This window comes from Notamacropus eugenii, chromosome 1, assembly GCF_028372415.1.
Source record: "Notamacropus eugenii isolate mMacEug1 chromosome 1, mMacEug1.pri_v2, whole genome shotgun sequence".
Classification (NCBI taxonomy): Eukaryota; Metazoa; Chordata; class Mammalia; order Diprotodontia; family Macropodidae; genus Notamacropus; species Notamacropus eugenii.
This window is the reverse complement of record NC_092872.1, coordinates 195,271,862-195,294,453: the sequence shown is the minus strand read 5'-3', so window position 1 is coordinate 195,294,453 and position 22,592 is coordinate 195,271,862. Positions and strand designations below refer to the sequence as shown.

General features: G+C 37.8%; 1 protein-coding gene across 10 annotated transcripts in view; it reads left to right on the top strand.

Moving 5' to 3' along the window:
- Positions 1 to 22,592, top strand: part of GFRA1 (GDNF family receptor alpha 1) — a 292,085-nt gene that overhangs the window by 169,410 nt on the left and 100,083 nt on the right. For all 10 annotated transcript variants that reach the window (XM_072623462.1, XM_072623486.1, XM_072623453.1 and 7 more), the window contains one exon: positions 16,544 to 16,880. In XM_072623462.1, the coding sequence (XP_072479563.1) occupies positions 16,544 to 16,880 (337 nt within the window). The remainder of the gene's footprint in view (positions 1 to 16,543; positions 16,881 to 22,592) is intronic.

Below are 22,592 nucleotides of genomic sequence, written 5' to 3'. Positions count from 1 at the left end.
GGGAGAGCACAGAACCCTTCTTCTGGGTAGCAAAGGCCAATCTTAAATATGTCAGGCAAAATTCTCTTGGGGTCATCCATTATTCATTTTTAGGGCAAAAAGGCACAGAGGGGCTGATACATTCATTCTGATAGGATGCTGCAGCAATGCTAGATTTCAGGCTAGAAGTGAGATGGTGCCTTCTTCCTCTTTGGTTCTGTGTTTTTTCTTTCCTTGTCTATTTGTGACTGCTAATTTTGGATGCGAAAGCAGTATAGCACATCAGTGTAAATTCAATTCAACAAATATTTTTAAAGTACCTGCTCTGTTCCAGATAGTGGGCAAGGCACTAAGAATATTACAATAAGATAAAATAGTTCTTGCCTACAAGAAGCTTATTAGTTAATATATTGGAAACAAGACATACCTAGATAATGGCAATATAAAAGAGAGGTGAGTGCAAAGGTCAGAATGCAATAACATCTTTGAAGGGAGGGGGAGCACTCCTAGCTAGGAGAATCAGGGGAGGTTTCAGGTAGGATGTGGTGTCTGAACCAGGCATTGATGGATAGGAGCTTTCTCTTCATCTTTTTTATGTACCACCAAAAAAAATTCTCCTTTATAAACATAGGGTCAAAGGGAATGATTATATATCTTGGGAATTGCAATCTGGGGTTAGTTAAGAACAGGCAATCTTAACTTTTTTTTTTTTCTGTCATTGACCCTTCTTCGGCAGTTGGAGAAATCCTATAGATCCTTTCTCAGGATAATGTTTTTAGATGCATAATACATGGGATTATAAAAGAAACTAATTATTTTGAAAAAACAGCTATCAAAATATTTTCCAAACTAAGCTCATATACCCCAAGTTAAAAACCATTGGTTTAGAAGTTTATAGTCCATTATGTAGTCCAGGTACTTAGGCAGAATATTGCCCTAGTCTACCCAAGCGTAAAACTGAATAACCATTTTGACAATAACTGGTCACATTCAACTTTGGCTTTGCTTTCGGATTAAGTGCAGCTATTGAAGGAATTGTTTTCCATGAGAACTGCAGAGTATTCACATCTGTCTGTATCTGAAAAAGCACACCTTGAGCAAAATGCATTTTATCTAAAACACATCAGCTCACCGTCAAGAAATTGGTTGGATTAAAAAGAAATAAAAATAAAAAGCAAACTCTGTAGTTTGGGCATGTTCTAGTTTAGCATATTATTATTTTGCATTGTAACCTCTACGAGTTCTGGGGCACCTTATAAAGCCCTGTGAAAAAAATCATAAAACTGACACATTAGGGAAAGGCAGGAGAAAGCATTATTCACAGGCAACCTCAGAAACTTTGAATGACTCACTTGACTGAACCTGCAGCAGAGAAATGGCTTGTGGACCAAAGCCAAGAATGAGAACACCTCCTGTGGATGGGTGGCATGGTGCCCACAGAGCACCACAAGAATATGACCATATCTACCCTGCAATCCTTGTAGCAGAGACACAGATTAAGTTACAGAGACATAATAGAGCCATTGACTAAAGAATTTTAATGTAAAAACTTGGAGTTTTAAGTTTAGTCTTCCAGCAAACCAGAGTAGGGCTTTAAATGGTGAAATAGCAAATCTTATGTCAGGGGCTAAAAAGGGTAAATGTGTTGGTGCATTTGGAACCAATATAAAGTTACAAGTGAAATCGGTGGGAAGACTTGCCAACCCACCATTAAAATAAAATAAAGAAGCTCACCCTATACACTTTCTTCTTTGCCTGGAGATCTTTCTGGCATAGAATGACACTCTACTTGCTTTTCAACCATCTTTACAAGTACGAAGTTATCACCACCAGACTCTCCAACTATGTAAGTCAATAATTGTAGTATGAGTGAGGAGAGTCCCCTTTACACAGAGAGAAAACATCCATGCATTACCACTTAGACATTGTGCATAATAGGTGTACGTAGTAGGTGATTAATCAGTGTTATTGATTAATTGAATGGAAGCTCAAGTGCAAAAAAGTGTTGGTATCAGTGATTGGAATTCATGTAATTATTTTGAAAGGGTTCATTAAATAAATAAGCCCTTTTCACATTTTTAATTGTAGGGAGAATTTTTATAAGAAAGAAAACTTTTCAAGAACCTAGGAATATCCATTTACATACTTTAAAGATTTTGTTGACATAGATATTCCCTCCACTAATGCAGATTAAAATCCATCCCTACCCTCTTATCCAATGTGATTAATGCAAAGAGAATAGATGTACTCATTGCAATCCAGTCTTACTTGCTCATTAAAACAAGACATTAAGAGGTTTCTACTGAGCTATGCTTTGTTAACACGAGTCTTTAAAATTTTCTCTAATACACACTTTTTACCAATGGAGATTAGCTTTCTTCTTTATTTATGTAGCATTGATTCTCAAACTTTTTGTTTGGTCTCAGGACCCTGTTAAACTCTTAAAAATTTTGAAGACCCAAAAGAGCTTGTGAATTATGACCATCAATATTAACTGTATTGGAAATTAAAACGAATATTTTAAAAAAAAACATTCATTTAAAATAGCAATAATAACATTATTTCTCAACAAGAAGCTCCTATTTTGAAGGAAAATAACCATATTTTACAAAATAAAAAACTAGCAAGAAAAATGACATCATTTTACACATTTTTGCAAATCCCTTTTATGTCTGACTTAATAGAAGACAGTCAGATTCTCTTACCAGCTTCTGCATGCAATCTATTGTGATAGGTTGTTTTGATTGAAATATCTGAAGAAAATTTGGCCTCACAGATATATAATTGGAAAAGAGAGAAATATTTGAAGAGGCAAATAATATCTTAGTATTATTTTGGAAATGTTTTTGACTTCACTGACCCTGTGAAAAGATCTTGGGAACTCACAAGAAACTTACTTTGAGAACTGCCACTCTGAAGTGAGAATTTATTGTACCTCAGTGATCACTTAAGTCATGATTATAGTAGAAAGAGCATTGATTTTTGCAGTCAAAAGACCAAGGTTGGAATCTGAGATCCAGTATTTAGTATCTGGGTGACAAATCATTTAACCTCTCAAGCCCCAGTTTACTTGCATCTCCAAAATGAAGATAATAATGCTTTCCCATCTTAACCTTTGTTGCGATGAGGAAAGAATCTCATAAGCCATAGAAATGTGAATAGAAGCTATTATCCTCTGTGATGAGATGTTAATCTTGATATTCAGCCAAAATATTGGGGAGAGGAGTCCACACTCTCCTGAACTCACAAGTTTTAATACCATTTAGAATATCCTGTAAAAGTAAGGCATGCTAGTTATATTCAATCGTTTTCTGTTGATCTTCCAAAAAGAAACAATTGAACTGTAACAGATGAAAGATGGTGACATTACCGTGGTCTGAGGTGAAAGGCACTGCGGGTGGATCAGTTTAATGGAGCATTAATTGGGTAGCAGGTGAATGTAAATAGGAACCACAGCAGGTAGGTAAATAGGCTCGTGGGAGGAAAAGCATTGGATTCTGAGTTCTCTAACTAAAAATAAAGACCTGATGAATTTAGCTTACCTTTGTTGAAACCCTGACTGTAAAGATTCTTGCAGCCCTACACATCACCTGCGATTGATTCGTCATCATCACAGCATTGCACAAAGCTACTTGTGTAGCTTGTGTAGGATTCTTAATCATTCGAGATCCTAGGTGTAAGACCTGGAATCGACCATAGAGATCATTCATTCTAATCTTCATATTGTAGATGGAAAACACAGAGGCCAAAGGAGGAGTGTAAATGACTTTCCCCAGGTCACAGTGCAGGCATTGGCAAACAAAGTAAAGTAATTAGAATTTAATAATCTAGTGTGCCTTCTTCTGGTACCAGTCTCTTCCTTCCACTTCATTCATTGGCCTTAGAACTTGTGTTTCATTTTCCCCATGTGCATTCCAGGAACCTAAAAGTCTGTTGATTAGTTGTGCAATTAGGAGTCTAGTTAATAGAATAGAATGTGCCCTGTACCTTTCATCTTTCCTTCAAAGGGTACATGTTTTCATCTAAGTACATCTGAGACCAGATATGCAAAGCATAATTAAACAGGAATTGAGATTGACTTTCTAATGAATGAAACAGAACTTAGATGTCCAAATAGATGTTGCCCCTTTATAAGTACTGTAATATCCTTGGGAGACTGTAAACTTGTTCCATAAACATTGTTGCATGCATGTTTAAATCACCTCCTTGAGAATTGTCTTCAGTAGCACTTTATACAAACCACACAAGAAAACAGAGTCATGTTACTGTACTAGTTAAGCCTCAATTTTGAACCCAAATGATATGATCCAGTTAATCACATCTTTTTTTTTTAAACCAGACTTCATTATGAATGACCTTTGCCTTTCCCACCAAAAAAAAAAAAAAATCAGATCCCCTATTTGCAAGGGATTAAAATTTGCTAGCTCTTTAAAAAAATGCAACCCAAGTTCTGAAGGAAATTCCGAAAGGAGTTTTTAAAATATTTTGAGTATTGGCAACAATGTTAAAACAGGTGTTTAATCTCCTGAAATGATGATATGGAAAGGAATGGTGCTTATTTGAAAGCAAATTTCTAGTACACTTGGTAATTTTTAAAAAGTCACAGTATTTTATCATTTCACTGATTAAATTTAGTCTTAAAAGAAAATGCAATCGTCTTCTATGAAACTTATTGTTTCCAGGTGACTTTTTCTTATTAATGGAATATTAGTAGAAAACCAGGAGGAATTCATCATTATTGTGCTTACCTACCACACACCTGTTACTCAATCAGTGGTGTAACTTTAGACTGGTTACTTGAACTTTTCAGGTCATAGCCATATCTGTTAATATGAAACAATTATTTTTGCTTATTGTGTTGTCATGTCCAGCTCTGTGACTCCTTTTGGGATTTTCTTGTCAGAGAAACTGTAGTAGTGTGCCATTTTACAGATGAGGAAACTGAGACAGATGTGGTTAAGTGACTTGCCCAGGTATCACGCAGCTAGTAGATGTCTGGGGCCAGACTTGAATTTAGGAAGAGAAGTCTACCTGACTTCAAGTCTGCTAATCTATATACTTGAGATTAATTACTTAAGGGGGGGCAGCTAGGTGGTGTAGTGAACAGGGTACTAGACCTGGAGTCAAGAAAACTCCTCTTCCTAAGTTCAAGTCTGGCCTCAGACAGCTACTAACGATGTGACTCTGGACAAGTTACTTAACCCCATTTGCCTCAGTTTCCATATCTGTAATATGAGCTGGAGAAGTAAATGGCGAACAATCCCAGTATCTCTGCCAAGAAAACTCTATAACTTGTGTCATGAAGAGTCAGATATTACCAAAAGGACTGAACAGCAATTACTTAAATTCTTTGGGCCATGTCCACATCTGTAAAATGAAGAAATGGTATGAAGTCATCAAAAAGTCTCTTCCAGTGTTACAGTTCTATGATAGGGGCCAGTCAGTGGTTGTTTTCTAAGGCTGGGCTAGTCTTTGGGTATTAAAGTGATTTGCATATGTAAAATATTAGCTGAATAGTATTTTGCACTGAATAACTTGAAATAGATTTACATTACTATGCAGATCTGATTCTTCCTGTATTTCAAGTATTCATTCATTTAACTGCTAATGAGATGTTGGCAATTAAAATACCTTTAATTAATGAAGATCTGTTGAAAGTAAGGGCCTTGCTGTCAGAGTCTTCATAAAACCAGAAAAATTACTAATGGATTTCAGTCTGAATTTTACCTGAAGAAACACAATAGAATGCAGTCAGGAAGGATCAAGTATGTTCTGGTTAAAGTTGAACTAAAACCAATGAAGCACCCATCTGTGAGTTCTCAGACATTGTCTCTGTATTGAATACTTTTGCGTAATTATTTTTCTTTAACACAAGGGGTGGGAATGGATAATTACTATGATATAAAGACAAAAGGCATCGATAAAAAGCATTTATAACATTCTAGCTGGACATGGGAGTGCATCCCAGCAACCTCAGCTACCTGGGAGGCTGGCTGATCTCTTGACTTTGGAAGTTCTGCGTGGTAGTGGGCTTTGCTGATTGAGCATCTGCATTAAGTTCAGCATCAATAAGATGAGATCCCTGGAGTGAAGATCTACCAGGTCGCCAAAGGGAGGGACAAACCAGCCCAGGTCAGAAATAGAATAGGTTAAAGATCCTATACAGGTCAGTAGTACCGATTGAACCTTTAAGAAGTAAGCCCCTTCTTTTCAGCCAGGTGATATAGGGAGACCTAGACTTTAAAAAAATTTAATTTAAAATAAAATATATTTTCGTTAAGAACAAAATACTAAAAATAGCTAACTTTGAAAGCAACACAGCATAGCCGGGAAAGAGCTGGCCTTATGGTCAAGAAGACGGCCATTCAAGTCGGACACATATTGACAGCATGACTCTAGGCAAGTCATACTGTCTAACTTAACTTCTTAGAGCCCTAGTTAATTCTCTAAGACTATCATAAGTTGCATAGAAGGTGCTTGCTTCAGCTAGATAAAGCTGTGGAGAGAGCATTGAGCTTGGAGTTAAGAATACCTGAGTTCAAATCCAGCCCCCATACAGGTGCTAACTGTATATTCCTGGGCGTCTAAAGTTTATTTGCCTCAGTTCAACAGTAAAATGGAAATGCAGTTATCCTTTCCAAATCATGACTTTCTCCATTTTGGTTTTGATATGGGTCAGCATAAGAAATTAAATGGAATTTGGGGGGAATTTTGTGGAAGTCACAGAGGATACATGAAGGGCAGCAGACAGCATAGAAAAAGTTTAGAAACTCAGAAATACATAAAATATATGTAGAATATTGTATAATATTAACCTGTATTTAACAATAAACACTGTAAAAGAAAAAAAATTAGACTTCTTCTCTCCTAATGAAACAGAGGGCCCAAAATTTTTACACAGATTTTCTGGATCGCAGGAACTATCTTCATTGCTATGTAGAAGGGAAATTCTTTCTCAAAGAATTGTTGTGAGGATCAAATGAAATAATGTTTGTAAAGCACAGAGTTCTTGGCACACAGGGGCTTCATATAAATGCTTTTTTTCTGTTTCCTATGTTCATTGGTAGAAGGACATCATCATTTGGGATATTATACCACTGAAATCACAGGTTCAGTTCCTATCCCTTGCTTTGAGAAAAGTAAGGAGTCTCATTCTTGACTATTTTAAAGATTACCAGAGATTAAAAGAAACCTGTAGCTGGGAACTAGTCCTACATGTAATAACAAATTTCATGGTTGAAATGGCAACAGAATTAAAGTACAATTAATAGTCCTAAAGCAGTAGCTTTGTATTTGCTATAGTCATATAGTACATAATTAGATTATTAAAAATGGTCTGTTTTAGACTTACTATTATTAAATTGAAATCCAATTATGGTTTTATGGTTTTTCTGAAAAAAAAAAAATGCTGGGCTATACTGCTTTAGTCTCCAGAAGATAATTTCCTTCCTATATCAGTTTCACACGTATCACAATATATTTTTCCCAAACAAATCTGACCTCAATTATCTTAGAATCAACCTTAGGTGAGATAAAATATATTTTAATGAGCAATATTTATAAGCAATAATATAATTGTGCTCCTTCATATTTGAGGCATTAAGAAAGGCTACAGAAGAAGCAAAATAACTTTCTAATGAGATGCGTACATATTTTAGAAATATTAAATTGTGTCATCTTAATATAGTGAAAGGCGCAGTGCTGCAATAGAGTACGGTGTAGCAAGACAAAATAGCTTCGTTTTCAGTCATTGGCATCAGTACCATAATAAAGCAGTTGTTTGCAAAGAGATGGGCTGAGGAATCTCAGGCACTCCTGCAGTGTGGATTTAAATGCTAAGTTAAATATTTATGAACCTGTGATTTTTATAATTGATCATTGTGTGATTTATACACAGTAATTATAATTAGGTTGGGGGAGATTTTAAAAAGCCAGTTTCCTGGTAGCTAGAGCCATTAAATAACGTGAAGCTGCCAAAGCAAAAATTAGGTGAGAACACGGCCACAAAGTTCAAAATGTCTGTCCCCATTCCTGATTTATAAAGGGTCTCATTACCTTAGCATGGACCTCAACTGAGGGCCTTAGAAGGGCCCCGGGAGCTGGGTCGGCTACAGTGATTTTTCATGCCTTTGTTTCAGACCCAATTGAACATAAGCAAGTGCAAAACTTCAGAGATCCAGTGTATAACAAAAGAAAAAGGTGGGGGAGGTTGGAAAGGTTAATTAAAAATGTAATGATCGGATTTGCTGAGACAGCACTATTAATCACTTCTGGGCATGTAACTTATACACCATTTCCAGAGACATCTAATTTTTAAAGGTATGGGGTGGCCTAGTCAGGCTTAGGGATTAAGGCAGCGGATGCTCCGAAAGACGGGGCAAACCCATTTTTATTTATGCCATTTGAATGAGTTTTCTCATCAGTAGGAAAAATTATTCAGAACTCACGTGTATTCGCAAGGTGGCAGTTGTTGCTCATCTACCAACATCTTTTCCTCCCTGTAAACTACCCCCCCGCCCCAACCCTCCATCCCAGGAGGCTTGCTTACGGCATAAGCCTTAATGTAGTTGTATGGTATGAAAAAAGCCGACAGTAGAAATTCATCATCGCGTAATACAATCTCTCAGAAACAGTGGATGTGGGCAATAGAATAAACTCTCAAGAGCCAACATGTGCATTTTTAAATGTAATTTTTACCACTTCAGCTGGAAAAGGCAAGAATCTTGAAGGATCAATTACAAGGGTCAAAACCCTGTATTATCAGATTTGCTACCGGATCCACGTTGGCTTTGGTGGAATAGGATATAAATTTGAAAAATCATACGCTTTCAGCAAGGAGTATACTGCTCCTGTGAAAATCTGGAACTCTTTCGTGGCTATTTTTTTTTCTTTTTTCTTTTTTTGCTGTAGCAGCACTTTAGAGGGAGCCCATTATAAAAAGGAGAACAGTAGTTATGTTAACATGGTAATTAATCAAGTCTGAGGGAAAGAGGAAACAAGTTGTGAATTCAATTCTGCAGCAATAAAAAGAAATGCAGAAAGATACCCTGTAAATTGGCAAGGATTTGTAAACAACAGTCTCTCACTGTGTCTTCTGAACTTTCCAAGCAATAAATCACTTCTCATGCAGGCCATGTAAATTTTTCATATTTTCACCATTCTGTTCCACATCATAATATATAGAAATGCGTTTCCTGTTCCCTGAAATTGTAACTTGTCCTGGAGTCATTTGGAGTGGTTATCTGGGCCCTGTATTTGCCAATAACACAGTTATACTTTCTAAGTGAAAAAAATTAGAGGCTCTGGCCTGGGCTGCTCGAGATTGCATTTCAAATCACAAAACTAGCCCCTTTGATTTGGTGGAGTGCTTGACTTCTATATGGAATAATTAAATTTAAATTTTTTCTCTAGATGGACTAACAATGTGAAAGGTTCTTCTAGGGCAGTATTTTCCACCTGTGGTTTTAGGCATGAAGAGAGGGTGTTTAAATTTGCAATCCCTCAGAATCTTGACTAAAGTCCTTGGTGTACCAGCGATGGCTAAGCCCCAAGCAAGATGGCTAAGTTAAGGTTCTTGACTAAAGTTTTATATTCTCCTGTAGAAATGAACTTTAGAAGTTGCTCCTAAATCTTTTTGATTTCATCAGTGTGGGGACCTCCTCCATAAATAGGAATCTCAATCCCTTTCAACATGAGATTGTCTTTTCAAGTTATTTAATCATCTTGGTGACCAGTCTTCTGGTCATGAGTCTCTTTGAACTTTATCCAGGCTGATCCTTTGGTCTCAGAAGCTTTCAATTCATAGTGGTTTGTATTCCTCTAACACAGTCTGAATCTTTGAGGAAACACTGGAGGAGGACTTTACTAGACGTCTTGACTTACCAACTAACTTGAATCATCATGTCCTACCTTAGCCAATTTAAAACACAGTAACCAGAGTAATTAGAAGGATTCATCGTTAACAAAGAGCCATCAAATACAAGAGCAAGGAAGGACTTTGGAGGGGGCAGGGCTTTCCTTATATTTCAAGGGAAACTTGAGGGTGAGAGAGGTGACATGTCTATCATAGAGCTAGTTTGCTGCAGATTTGGGATTAGAAAATGAGTCCCCTGACTTTGTGTCCTTTACATTCACTTTATCTTTTCTTATTCGATATCAGGGTCTGGTTCATCCACTGCTACAGGCATTCTCAAGTTAGCATGAAGCAAGTCAATAATCTCTAAAGAAAAGAACTCTAAATGGCAATCAATTTTGATTAAAAATGGGATTTCTGCTAGTTACTTCTGTGCACCAATAAAATTGTTCCTCTTACTGTCCTACTATGTCCCTTGTGCATTGTTCCTTCCTCTGTCCCATCTCTACCTAATGACATCTTTTTCTTTATCCAAGGATCAGCCTGTACCACCTTACTAATATTCCCAATGAGAAGTCAGTCTTCCTTTCTTGAATTTTTTTATTCTGTGGCTCTGTTTGACCTCCCTCTACACAGTTAATCACTTTCTTATTTATTGTATAATTATTTCAGTACATGTACCCATCCTTCTTACTAGATTTTTAGTTCTTTGAAGGTGAGGACTGTGCCATTTTTATCTTTGTATCTCTCAAGTCTTTCATATATGTGTGCCTCTCAACCTAGTAGATGGCTAAAGATGTTTACTGAACTGAATTAAATCAAAATACTGTTGAAACAGCTCTGGCCAGAGAGGCTTAAAACAGTGATTTAGAAAACAACAAGTAAACTGCAAAGTAACTACATGGTTATGTCTAATTTTGAAATAAAAAAGCTGGCTAATTTGCTTTGTACATAATAAGTAGTGATTGTGCTAGAAAAGGATGGCATTAGCCAATCAAAGTCCCTCCCCATTCCTTCCCCCCAAAGGATGATTATGACCATAGAGTTTTATTCCTGAGAATACTTTCCATTCAGACAACATCCCTTAAACATTCTGCAGAGTTAAAGAATGAGTAACAGCAGATGGAGAAAGAAATTAAAGGTACAGGCACGGGAGAAAAGCTGCATTTTAGAGCCGAGTTCTGAAATGAACTGGGGATTGGATAGTGTTAGGAGAGTTAAAAGGAAAGTGTTCAGATCGATGGCTTGACTGCAGAAGGGAAGACCCTTGTATTTACATGGTGCATCTGTTGCTGGAAAGTTGGCATAAATCATATTCTTGTTAATTGAACAATTTTCTCATTGACTTATCTCCTTTCCTGATAATTGATTTTCAATTGGTAGTGACGTCTATTGTTTTTAAGCCCTCTTCCTTTACAAAGTCACGTCATTAAGGACCTATTATCAGACATTCATGTTTTCCAAGGGATCTATCTAATGGGCTTGATTACCTTCTTGTAATGTGAGGCAAAAAGTATCACTCATTTTTCAATATTTTAAGGTTTATGTTTGTGAAAATTGAACTTTCTTAAAGCAGGGCATACTGGCATTAGTCATGGGTATCGAAAAAACCAGAGGTTCAAATAGAGTAGTCCTGAAAGAAAGAGATGTAGCAGCCATATAAATGTCATGAGCGATCCCACAAAAGCAACTGAAAACAAAGAGATTACTTTTGAGGTAGATCTAGCAATGAAACAGAAGACTGTGGAAAAAATTGAGAGCTGCTATGAATTCATAAATATTTGCTATTATGTTTCTGACTTATAAAGTTAGAGTTTGTATATACAGCGATTCTATTTTAATGACAAAGCAGGAGAACTGGGAAACATTAATGTCTTGAGACATAGCATGACGTGGAAGGAGGCTGTCTCTATCTTGGTGTCGTGTCAGAAAGACCCGGATTTGTCTTGTCTCTTGTTGTGAGACTGGGAAAAAGTCATTTAACCTCTTAAGGCCCCAGATAATCTTTTAAGACTCAAGTTGCAGAATAGCTTTGAGATGTATTAATAAGGGGTAATTTTCCCCCTGGTGACCTCAGACAATTCGCTTAAGACTATATGTAATAAAAAAAAATTTTCTTTTTAATTCTTCTATGCATCATGACTGATGTGAAAATGTGTTTTATAGGAATGTATGTGTAGAGCCCATATATGCCATCTTGGGGAGAGAAGGGTAGGAAATTCAGAACTTATGGAAGTGATGGCAGAAAACTGAAAACAAATGAATTAATAAATTTTGGGGAAAAGACTTTATGTGATAAACAAATGACTGTTCTGCATAATGGAATAAATGAATGAATGAAAACCATTGTAAGTGCTTACTATGAGCCAGAAATTATGCTAAGCACCAGAGTTACAGACATAAAAAAGTAAGAGAGTTTCTGTCCTCAAGAAAGTTGCATTTTCTTTGAGGAGGGGGTGGAGTTGGGGGGCGAACATATATATATATATATATATATATATATATATATATATATATATATACACACACACACACACACACACATACACACATGTATATACACATACACACATATGTATATACACATACACATATATGTGTGTGTATGTGTGTAGGAGAGGAGGAGAGAGAGAGAATATGAATCAGTTTGGTACTAGTTCATCATTAATACCTGCTAACATTTTATTTTTGATGGATATTGATATGTTCTATTGTTATATTACCTGTATTTCCCAATATACCTCTCTTTACTTTCCCTCCCAAGGAAACATCCCTTTTAATAAAGAATAAAAATGATTTTTAAAAAATCTTTTGTTTTTCTATTCAATAAAGCTAAACCAACACATCAGTCGAGTCTAATATTGTATACAATCTGTTCCATATCCTTATCCTCTTCTGCAAAGAAGGGAGGTATATTTTCATATCTCTTCTTTGGGGCCAGGCTTTGCTTATTATAATTTCATTATATGTTTGCTTATTATATTTATTTTTATATATATATTATATTTATATATTTGCTTATAATTTTGAAGCCTTCTGTTTCTATTTTTTTTTGTTGCTCTTTTATTCAATTTACATGATGGACATCATAATGTGCATTGTTTTTCAGGTTCTGTTTATTTTTCTTTGCCTCAGTTCATATATGTCTTCACATATTTCTCCTTATATACTGTATTCATTATATCTTCATCACTTTATCATGGTGATGTCATTTTGGTCCTCTGAGAATGAAGGACAACAACTGTCCATTCATTGTACCTTATAGGGCAGTGAGATGTTCATTTACCGTAGTTTGGCTAGCTATTCCCCAATCAATGGGGCCATCTACTTTCTTTCCAATTGTTTGATATTGGAACTGTGCAAGCATGATGCATGTATGTACACACATTTACGTGCATATGTATGTATATAAATATATGTATATTTAAATCATATATAATTTTAAAAATAATTACAGTTTATTTTAATATTTGCTTTTAAAAAGTTTGAGCTCCTTATTCTTCCCTCCTCCAGCTCTTCCTCTTGCACATTAACCATGTTGCCAAAAAAGAGAAAAGAGTATACTTTGATCTGTACTCAGAATTCATTAGTTATCTCTCTGGATTCAGAAAGCATCTTTCCTCATGAGGCCTTTGTAATTGTCCAGGATCATTGCATTGATTGAAGTATCTAAGTCAACTGCTACTATGTGCTCTGGGTTGGTATGCTGTCAGATTGCAGGAAACACTTGAACCCATTTCATGTTTTACTTTGTATCTGTGAATCAGGAGTTTCCTATCTGTCTGAAGGAGGAACAAACAGGAGCTAAGATAATTAGGGTTACAGTCAAGTGCCCAAAGATCATGTGATGGTGAAATCGCACCATTTGGGTCTTGTGAAATCAGTAGAAAGTTATCTTGAACAAATGCCAGGCACACAGAGAGATAAACCAGTTACATTCAGACCCTCCACAGCTGCACCAAGCACAGTGGAGACACTAAAGTTAGCTTTTATATTACATGTATTGGATGAAAATATGAATAGTTTGGGAACATACAGACTTGAACCTGATGGTCCCGGGACAATGAATTTGCTAAAACCAGCTTGCAGGGTCAAGGTTTTAGACTCGTTAATTTTTCTCTCTCTGAGATGCTGGACATGCCATTTTGTGCTCTCCGGACCATTTAGATATTTTCCTGACTACCTAGCCTTTCTCTGAATAGCACCTTGGTTTCTCACCCACTAGGTTATGGTTCTTCAGTCCAACTGGAGACATCATTGGCCTCCTATTCTTACCCACGCGCAGTTTCACAAGTCATTTCTACTGACCTAGCTAGGTGTCTGATTGTTGTAGTATCTGGTATAATAAGAATACAGTATGTCCACTGGTGGATATAGTGCCACACCTGAAGTCAGGAAGATCTGAGTTGAAACCCCTATCTCAAACACTTATTAGCTATTCAGCTGAGGGCACGTTACTTCATCCCTCTGTTCTCCTCAGTTTCCTCTTCTATAAAATGGGGCTAATAATAGTACTTCCTATGGGGCTCAAATAAGATAAAACTTGTAAAGTGCTTAACAAACCTTAGAGCACTGCATAACTGCTAGCTATTAATAACATTATTATTATTAACAAGGCTAAATAGTCCCACTAAAACTATTGAGTACCCATTAGACAAAGCTTTTCTATAAAATGAACAACTAAAAATGCTGTGGGTAGAAAGCAACTGGATAATCAAAAAGATGTGATACCTCATGCTGTAAATTATGCCCCATCCCTGCCTGTACAATGGGGCCCTCACTGGTCATTCAGTAGTGTCTTTCTGACTGTAGCATCAGATACCAGAAACCAGCCAGATGTGCCTGGGTTGAGAATCCACCTTCACTAACCAAAATCCAAGGGCTCTTGTCTCTGTGTTGTTGGACCACTCTGTTGTGGAAGTGATGAAGGACTCTGGTATTCCATATATTGACCAGTAAGAGTAATGTGAGCTGGGTACATTAAGTCTGAGGATGGCCACTTTAATGACCATCATCAACAACCTCCCCTTCTTGCTGTGGTCTGAAAACCATCATATTTGAGGGAAGTTCAATGACTGAGGACAACCTGGTTATATACTTCCTTTCTAGTAGTTGAGACCTGAATATTTGCTGTAATCTATCTCCTTGCTTAACTTTACATTTTTTTTCTCCATGTCTGTCTCATTTTAGGCTAGAAACCTTACCTTTATGGGTTATAGCATTCCATGTTAAACACAGATCACTTTCCATGTTATTGACCTACTTGACTCTTTCATGAAACTTCCCAAGCAGCTGTTATGGGCTAAGTAATGGATTAGTCCAAAAGAAAATATGTGAATGTGTATGTGTGTGTGTGTGTGTGTGTGTGTGTGTGTGTGTGTGTGTGTCCACGTGTACACACGCTGATAATTCCAGTCTATTGCCACTGAGTCTTACATTACACTGTGAAATTTTGAAAAAATTAAGTAATAAATAATTAATTAATGGATTTATTTTGTGCTTACTGTATTCCAGTCACTACATAAAACCTACATAGTCCTTGTTCAGTCAGTCAGTAAACATTTGTTAAATACCTACTATATGCCAGGCATTGATAAGTTCCAGAAACACAAAGAAAGGCAATACATAGTCCCTGTATAGTGCCTGTTCTCAAAGAGCTCACAGTCTGATGGGAGACATAACAATATGAAAACACATATGTACAAACATTGGAGATAATCATTCGAGGTAGGCATGAGATAAGATCAGGAAAGGCCTTTTTTAAAAGGTAGAATTTTAGCTAGGACTTGGAGAAAGCCAGGGAAGCCTGGAGATGGAGATGAGGAGGAAAGAATATTCCAGGTATTGAGAACAGACAGTCTGGAGATGGAGCATCTTGTTCTGAAACTATATGTGCATGATTGTGTGTGTGTGCGTGTGCGCATGCGTGTGTCCATGTCCCGTAGCCATGACGGCTCTTTGTAAACTTTCACATAACGTATTACTGCCTTGTTCCAATGTCCTGTGACTTAGAACTGTACAGAAGTTTTATAGGAGGCGTTTTGTCATGTGTAGAGAGAAAACCTGGCATAATAGTGTGTCTTCTAGGCTCAAATAACCATGTAATTACTCTGTAATCATATAGTAATTAGCATGTGCTATATGCATTTATTACATAATTACATTTCTGGAAGATTGCGTGGCAATTATACTCTCATTCAGCATATCATTTCATATACTGTGTAATGAACAAGTATGTAATTTGTTGCTTTTGATTTTGTCAGTTTCAGTTTACAAACCAGGAGTTGGCAACTTCTCAACTGTTTTCCTCCTTGGTTAGATTCTTACCCTAGTTCTGTGATAGAACCCTAAGATTCTTTTCTTTGGAGGCCAGTGGAGTAGGGAAGGGGGGGCACTGACCCAACATGCCTGAGTAGGGTCTAGCCCACTTGGCACACTGCAAATGCAACGTCTGTCAATCCAGCCCAAAATAGTGACAGGACCATCTTGTTAAATCCCTTGGTTTAAGACCCTTGGTTTGCCAGTGTTTATATTCCTAACACTTCCTCTTTGTCATTAAGTTATTAAGTTATTAGCCTAAGAAAGAGAAAGGTTGATCCAAGTTTTGAGCATTTCCAAAGAAAGAGCAAACTCCTTATTAAAATGAAGTAGGCATAAACAGAAAACCTCGAGTACAATCATGGCGGTTTTTTTTCTCTCTTTCTTTTCCAGTGGAGACTATTTCAAAGGGGAACAACTGCCTGGATGCTGCCAAAGCCTGCAACCTCAATGACACGTGCAAAAAGTACCGATCGGCGTACATCACCCCTTGCACCACCAGCCTCACCAATGAAGTCTGTAATAGGAGAAAGTGCCACAAGGCCCTCCGGCAGTTTTTTGACAAGGTTCCTCCCAAGCACAGCTATGGGATGCTCTTTTGCTCCTGCCAAGACATAGCCTGCACAGAGAGAAGACGGCAGACCATCGTGCCTCTGTGTTCTTACGAGGAAAAGGAGAAGCCAAACTGTTTGAATTTGCAGGATTCCTGCAAGACGAATTACATCTGCAGGTAGGAGAGCTGGCAGTGGGGTGATTAATGAGGTGGCCCAGAAAACCTTTGAAGATACTCCCATGGCTGAGGTTCAGTTTGCAGTCTTTCCACCGGGGTGTAGGACAGTCAGAGGGAAGAAAGAACCCCAGAACACTGCTATCTAGTAGGGTAACAAAAGCCAGCTTCTGGTTCTCTCCAGAAACCTTTCGCACACACTTGTTGAAAATTCCTGAAACTTCAGGAACAAAATTAGGAGGAAATATGTTTTTTTTCTGGGCTTCCCTGAAAGTGTTGTTTTTAATAAGAATGTCTTGTTACCTGGAGAGTGGAGAAGGCGACAGTACTTTCGAATTTACTCACTCTTGCTATGGAAAACATTTTTAGCATTGAATGTTGCCAGTGGTACCAAGCTAATAAATGAAAAGCAAGGGAGCTTTTTTGACTAACTTAGGAAAGAAATTTTTGATACACACCTTATGTTCTCCCTCTCTCTATCCCTTTAGGTGATAAATATTGAAACAGACTACAAGGGAAACAGAAGTATCTCCATCTCTAGAGAAAGACAGTTGTGTCTCCCAGAAGACTTAGCAGATCCCCTAGCCCAAGTTGGGGGAAGAGAGGCACTGATCAGACAATTTCTTATAATCCCTTCCAATTTTATGAAGTATGGTATAGTGGAATGAGCCCTGGATTTGGTGTCAGAAGGGCTTGACTTGAAGTCTTATGTGATTTGTGGCAAGTCATAACCTCTCTAGGGTGTTAGGAATCTGTTTCTCTGTTCATCAGTGTGATGAGAAACCTAGGATCTAGCTTGGAACTTTCTTCTTCCAATTCCTTTTACTTTGGTACATCATCTTGGTCTGTATATAAAATGAGATGGGATTGGGTGGTAACTGTGATTTAGATGAACTTTAAAATCTTATTATCTCTGGTTAATTGAATTTTCAGGCATACTCATTAATCAGAAATTCCTTTGCATCTTAAATCTATTTGAAAATCCCCCTAAAATATTATGGGTGTACTTTCTGGTTGTAGAGAGGAGAGCCAATAAACAGTCAAGGCTTTCTTTGGTAACAGCTTTTGTTGAGTGGTGACCATTCTAAAGATAGTGTCTTATTGTACAAACACGGTAGACAATGAAGGTAGAGATAATTGGGCAGATCGTGTACTTGACCCTAGAATATTAATATGCTCAAAGAAAAAAAAGTATATTTGCGTGTGTCTTAGTGTAAGATAATACATGGTACTTTGTTATGGTTTGTATCCTCCTCCTAAAATCAGAGTATGGAAAAATTCTGATAAATTGAGAGCTGCATTTTTCCTTCAAGGAAGTTTTTCTACAGCATAATTTCTAGACATTGGCTACATTGGGACTTATTCTTTCCTTAACTAGCTCTGATGGACCAAATATCGTCTGTATGCACTTTAGTCACAGAATTCCTTCAAAATTTATATTTTTTAAATCATATTTATTCTGTTTTTTTAAAAACAGAAGCAACTGTGTTATATGATTCATAAAGTAGGAAGATAAAACATATGGACAGACTTTAGTTATTGATTTGGGGAGAGGACAAATATGTGAGCAACAATCTTATCCCAGTTTCTAAAAGTCCAAATACCCTAGGTCAGCAGGACCTCCCTCCCTGTGGTAGAGCCGTCAATGTTTTTGCTGACCTTGGTATGAAAAAATGACAGGGTCTATCTCTGAATAACTTGTGGAAGCAGAAGCTCTTAGTCAATACCAGTCTATGAATCACAGATCCATAGAAAGTAATTAGAAGATCACAACTATCGGGGCTATTGTGGTTGCTTGTCCTTCATTTTTGAAGAGGATTGTGACATCAGGAAGGAGATACTATGACTTGCAAGTGAATTGGATTTAAGTGAGGGAGTGCTGTGCAAAATTGCCAACCTCACTTTCTCCACTAGACCCATCTGGGTCCAGTGGCAAGATGATGGACAGGACAGATGGAGACAGCTTTGGATGCAGTGGGAGATCTTGGCCTTTTTAAGTTAAGGTCTTTCCGATGCGTCAGTTTGTCTGTGAGTAAGGCTATGTAAAAATGAGGCGAAGAATGGCCTTTTTTACCTCGTAAAAAATAAATCACTTTGGGAGAGGAAGACCCTCAGGGTCAGATTTCTGAGCCATCAGAACCCAATCACCCAGTGAGGGTTGGACTGGGACCTATTGTTGACTAATCAATGAGAGCTGGGGACCAGCAAGGCAATGAAATACCTCTGGGGACTAGACTCAGGAAAGTATTAGAAAGTTATCTGAGGGAGATTAAACAGAAAACTTATTTTAAGGTCCTCTGAAGAACCTCAGCTCCAGAATCTAGATGGCTAGACCTTCTTACTCCTCTGGCAGAAAGCTATCGTGAGTGTCCTAAGGACCAAATCTCCCAGCTGGAGCAGTGCTCACCCCTTAATATGAGCAGAAAGGACAGGATGGGATATGTTTGGGATATCAGGGTCATCCTTAACATAAGGCATAGCACAATTAACAACCATTTTTTAACGTGATAGTCACTATGTGAGGTGTTGAGGTTACTGAGACCAAAAAGAGTCAGTCTCTTTTTCCAAGTACTTAAATTCTATTAGGAAGGACAAGATATGTGCAACAGTTATATGCAGAATCAATACTTAATAATACCAGTAATAACAGCTAGTACTTATATAAGCATTTTAAGGTTTGCGAAGGGCTTTATATGTGTCATCTCATTTGATAAGGTAACAACAGGACCTGAGATCAAAGGGAGCATGTCAGGAAAGGCCCTCCTGGAGGAGGAGCTTTGAAGGAAATTATAAGAAGCAGGGACACTAAGAGACCTGTGCAAAAACAGAGACAGGAAATGAAATATCATGAGTCCAAGAATTCCAGTTTGACTGGACTAGAGTGTGTGCAAAGGGGACATAAGAAGCTAGATGGGTAAGTTGGAGTCTGGTCCTGGATGCCTTTCAATGCCCAACAGAGTTTAGGGGAAGCTCCCTAACCCTGGGTATATACCTTCACTGGGGCCACCAGACAGGATTTGGAAGCCCCAGCTCACTTGGCTCTTCTTGTAGCCTAGGCTACTCTTTTGTGAACATGTTTCTCTTCCATGTTATAAAGTTTTACGAACTTGGGGTTTTCTGCATCTTGGCAGATGCTATCTGTAGTGCCCCAGAGTATGTCCATTTTCACACCCCCTAAATACAGCTTTTTTTTTTTCTACCCTGGAGTTCAGATTTGGGTTTGCTTCACTCATCAGTTTTCTAGCTGTCACCAATTTATCTAGCTTACCAAGGCCCCTGGACCTCTTTCAGGATCTCTTTTACTTCTACCTCTGCCCTGGCTCCCTGGTATTAGCATACCAACTTCTTAGATTATTATAAGTAATTTACTATGAAACACTATAGGGGAACATTTGGTGAAAAGAGGACATCAGTTATAAACAAAGTTAATGGTTTTGCAGTCTCCAAAGAGTCTTAGTCCTATTCTCCAGCATGAGCTTCAGGACATTTAATCTTCTCTCCTTAGCTTCCTGCTGCCTGAGAAGATGTTGCTTTGAACCTTAATATTAAATCAGTTCTAGTTCTATTACTGTGGGATTGGCCAGTCAGGTCTTCTATCTCTAGGCCTCTGGAATCCTCAGTAGAGGGGTGGGTGGTGTGTGGAGGTAGAGGAGAACTAAGGGTCAATTTTCTCCCCCCCTTGAGTAAATTCATTGTCATTTTCTTTCTCATCTGTAACCCACTTGCTGTACCCTAGAAAGCCTATTCTGCCTGTTTTCCCCCCAAAAAGTAACTTCCTTCTCAGATTCCTAAAGCCGTACCGTTGTTCTATCAGAAGCTGTCCATTCTCTGCCCTCATCTTGGATTTGACTTTCCCTGAGGAAGATTCTATAAGCCAGTCTTTCGGCTCTTTTTGTCCTTGATGACTTAGTTAATAACAATGTCCTACCAATGCCGTGCGGTTATGAGCTGTTGTAACCTCTATTCATGCAGGCCTCCTTGAGCCTAGATCTTACTCCTTTACTTCATGGTTCCTCATGCTACAGCACAGCTTGTTAACCTGAGGTCTGCAAACGGGTTGTTAACCTGAGGACTACAAACTTGGTTTTCTTGTTCTTTTCAAAAAATAATTTAATAATTATGTTTCTATGTACTTAGTTTCCTTTGTAATCCTATTATCATGACAAGGGGTCCACAGCCAGGACTAGATTGTCCAGGGAGTCTATAACAAAAAAGGCTTAACAACCCATGTATCTCTAGTTTTAAACTTGGCAACCTCAAAATGGGCCTGTCTTTGGCTTCCTACTATTGACTAAACTCCACGTACCTAACAGCATCTTTTATCCAATGCTAAAGGCAGAGTTATTCTCTCCCTGATTCTCCCTCTCCCCCAAGGATAATGAGTCATTAACCCTGCCTTATACATTCTTCTGGTAGATAAAACCTAAAGACTACATGATGTCATAGCAATTATACCAACATATATTTCATGGATATACAGCATGATCAATATCCTTGGGCCTTTCACCCTAATTATCTGGCAGGATCATTTCACCTATTGTGCCCAGAGACTTTCTCTAACACAAGTTTACTCTTCAAAATGGTGAATTCATTTATTCTTCTCCTGTTAGATTGTGTTAGCACCATGGAGTAGGGAGCAGACTTCTTTCTTTCAAATACTTGATCTGGGTGCTTGACCCCATTTGAGAAGGTCTCCTTTCTGTTCTCTGCCCCACTTATCACAGTGATGTAACTCTATGGTGGTTTGTGTGGGAAGCTAGGGTAAGGTAGTCTTTGGAGAATTAGCTTCACCACAGATGCCCAATAGGATATTCATCAGTATCTGGTATTGAGGACATGACAACCAGCATGCAGATCATAGAGGAAGCTCTTCTTTCATTTTGATAAACATTTATTAAACACCTATTATGTGCCAGGCACTATGTTAAGTACTGGTGATACAAAAAGAAGCAAAAGACAGCCCCTGGCCTCAAGGAGTTTGTGATGTAATGGATTTTTAAAAATAGTAACTTTTTGAGAGGTTGTCAGATGGGGCAAGACAAGAATTTAATTGCAAGATCCCCAAAAATTGTGGGCCATCTCTCTGAAGGAAAGACTGCCTATTTTCCTCATTTCATTTTTAGCCTTGGATTTGATTCTCAAAGTTTTGAAGAGGTAGTGTTGGAATGCCTGAATTTTCAGGATAAGAAAGAAATTTGGGAGGTATCTGTAAAGTTGTTGTTTAAAGTATCACTTTGAACAGTCCTCACCTTTAAAGACCACTTTGGTTATCTAGGTTCTCATCAATCAGAGACTCTCTCAGTGAGATGAATTTAGCCCTGGTTGTTAAGTCTAGTGGGCTGGATAGGAATTCTAAAGAGAGGAAGGTCACATGTTTGAGCTCTGTATGTGATCCATTCTGTGCTTGTAGTATGGAACTCAATCTGGCCATCTCATGCATGTGTACCTGTAACAGCAAGCACCCTAGCATGCCCAAGATGGCCTGCTAGCACAGGCTCTTAGGTCTGCTTTTCCAAAAGGAAAGCAACTTTTGAGAGGGTCAACAATCTTCTTTAATCACATATACCAACAGAGAAAATACAAACAAAGGAAGTAAAGACCAACAGACAGGGCTTCTCACTTCTCTGCCCATAAGCAATACATACATCACAGATCAATAGATAGATCCAGCTGTCTGACCATTACATACATACATAGTTACCAGAGAGTGAGTCA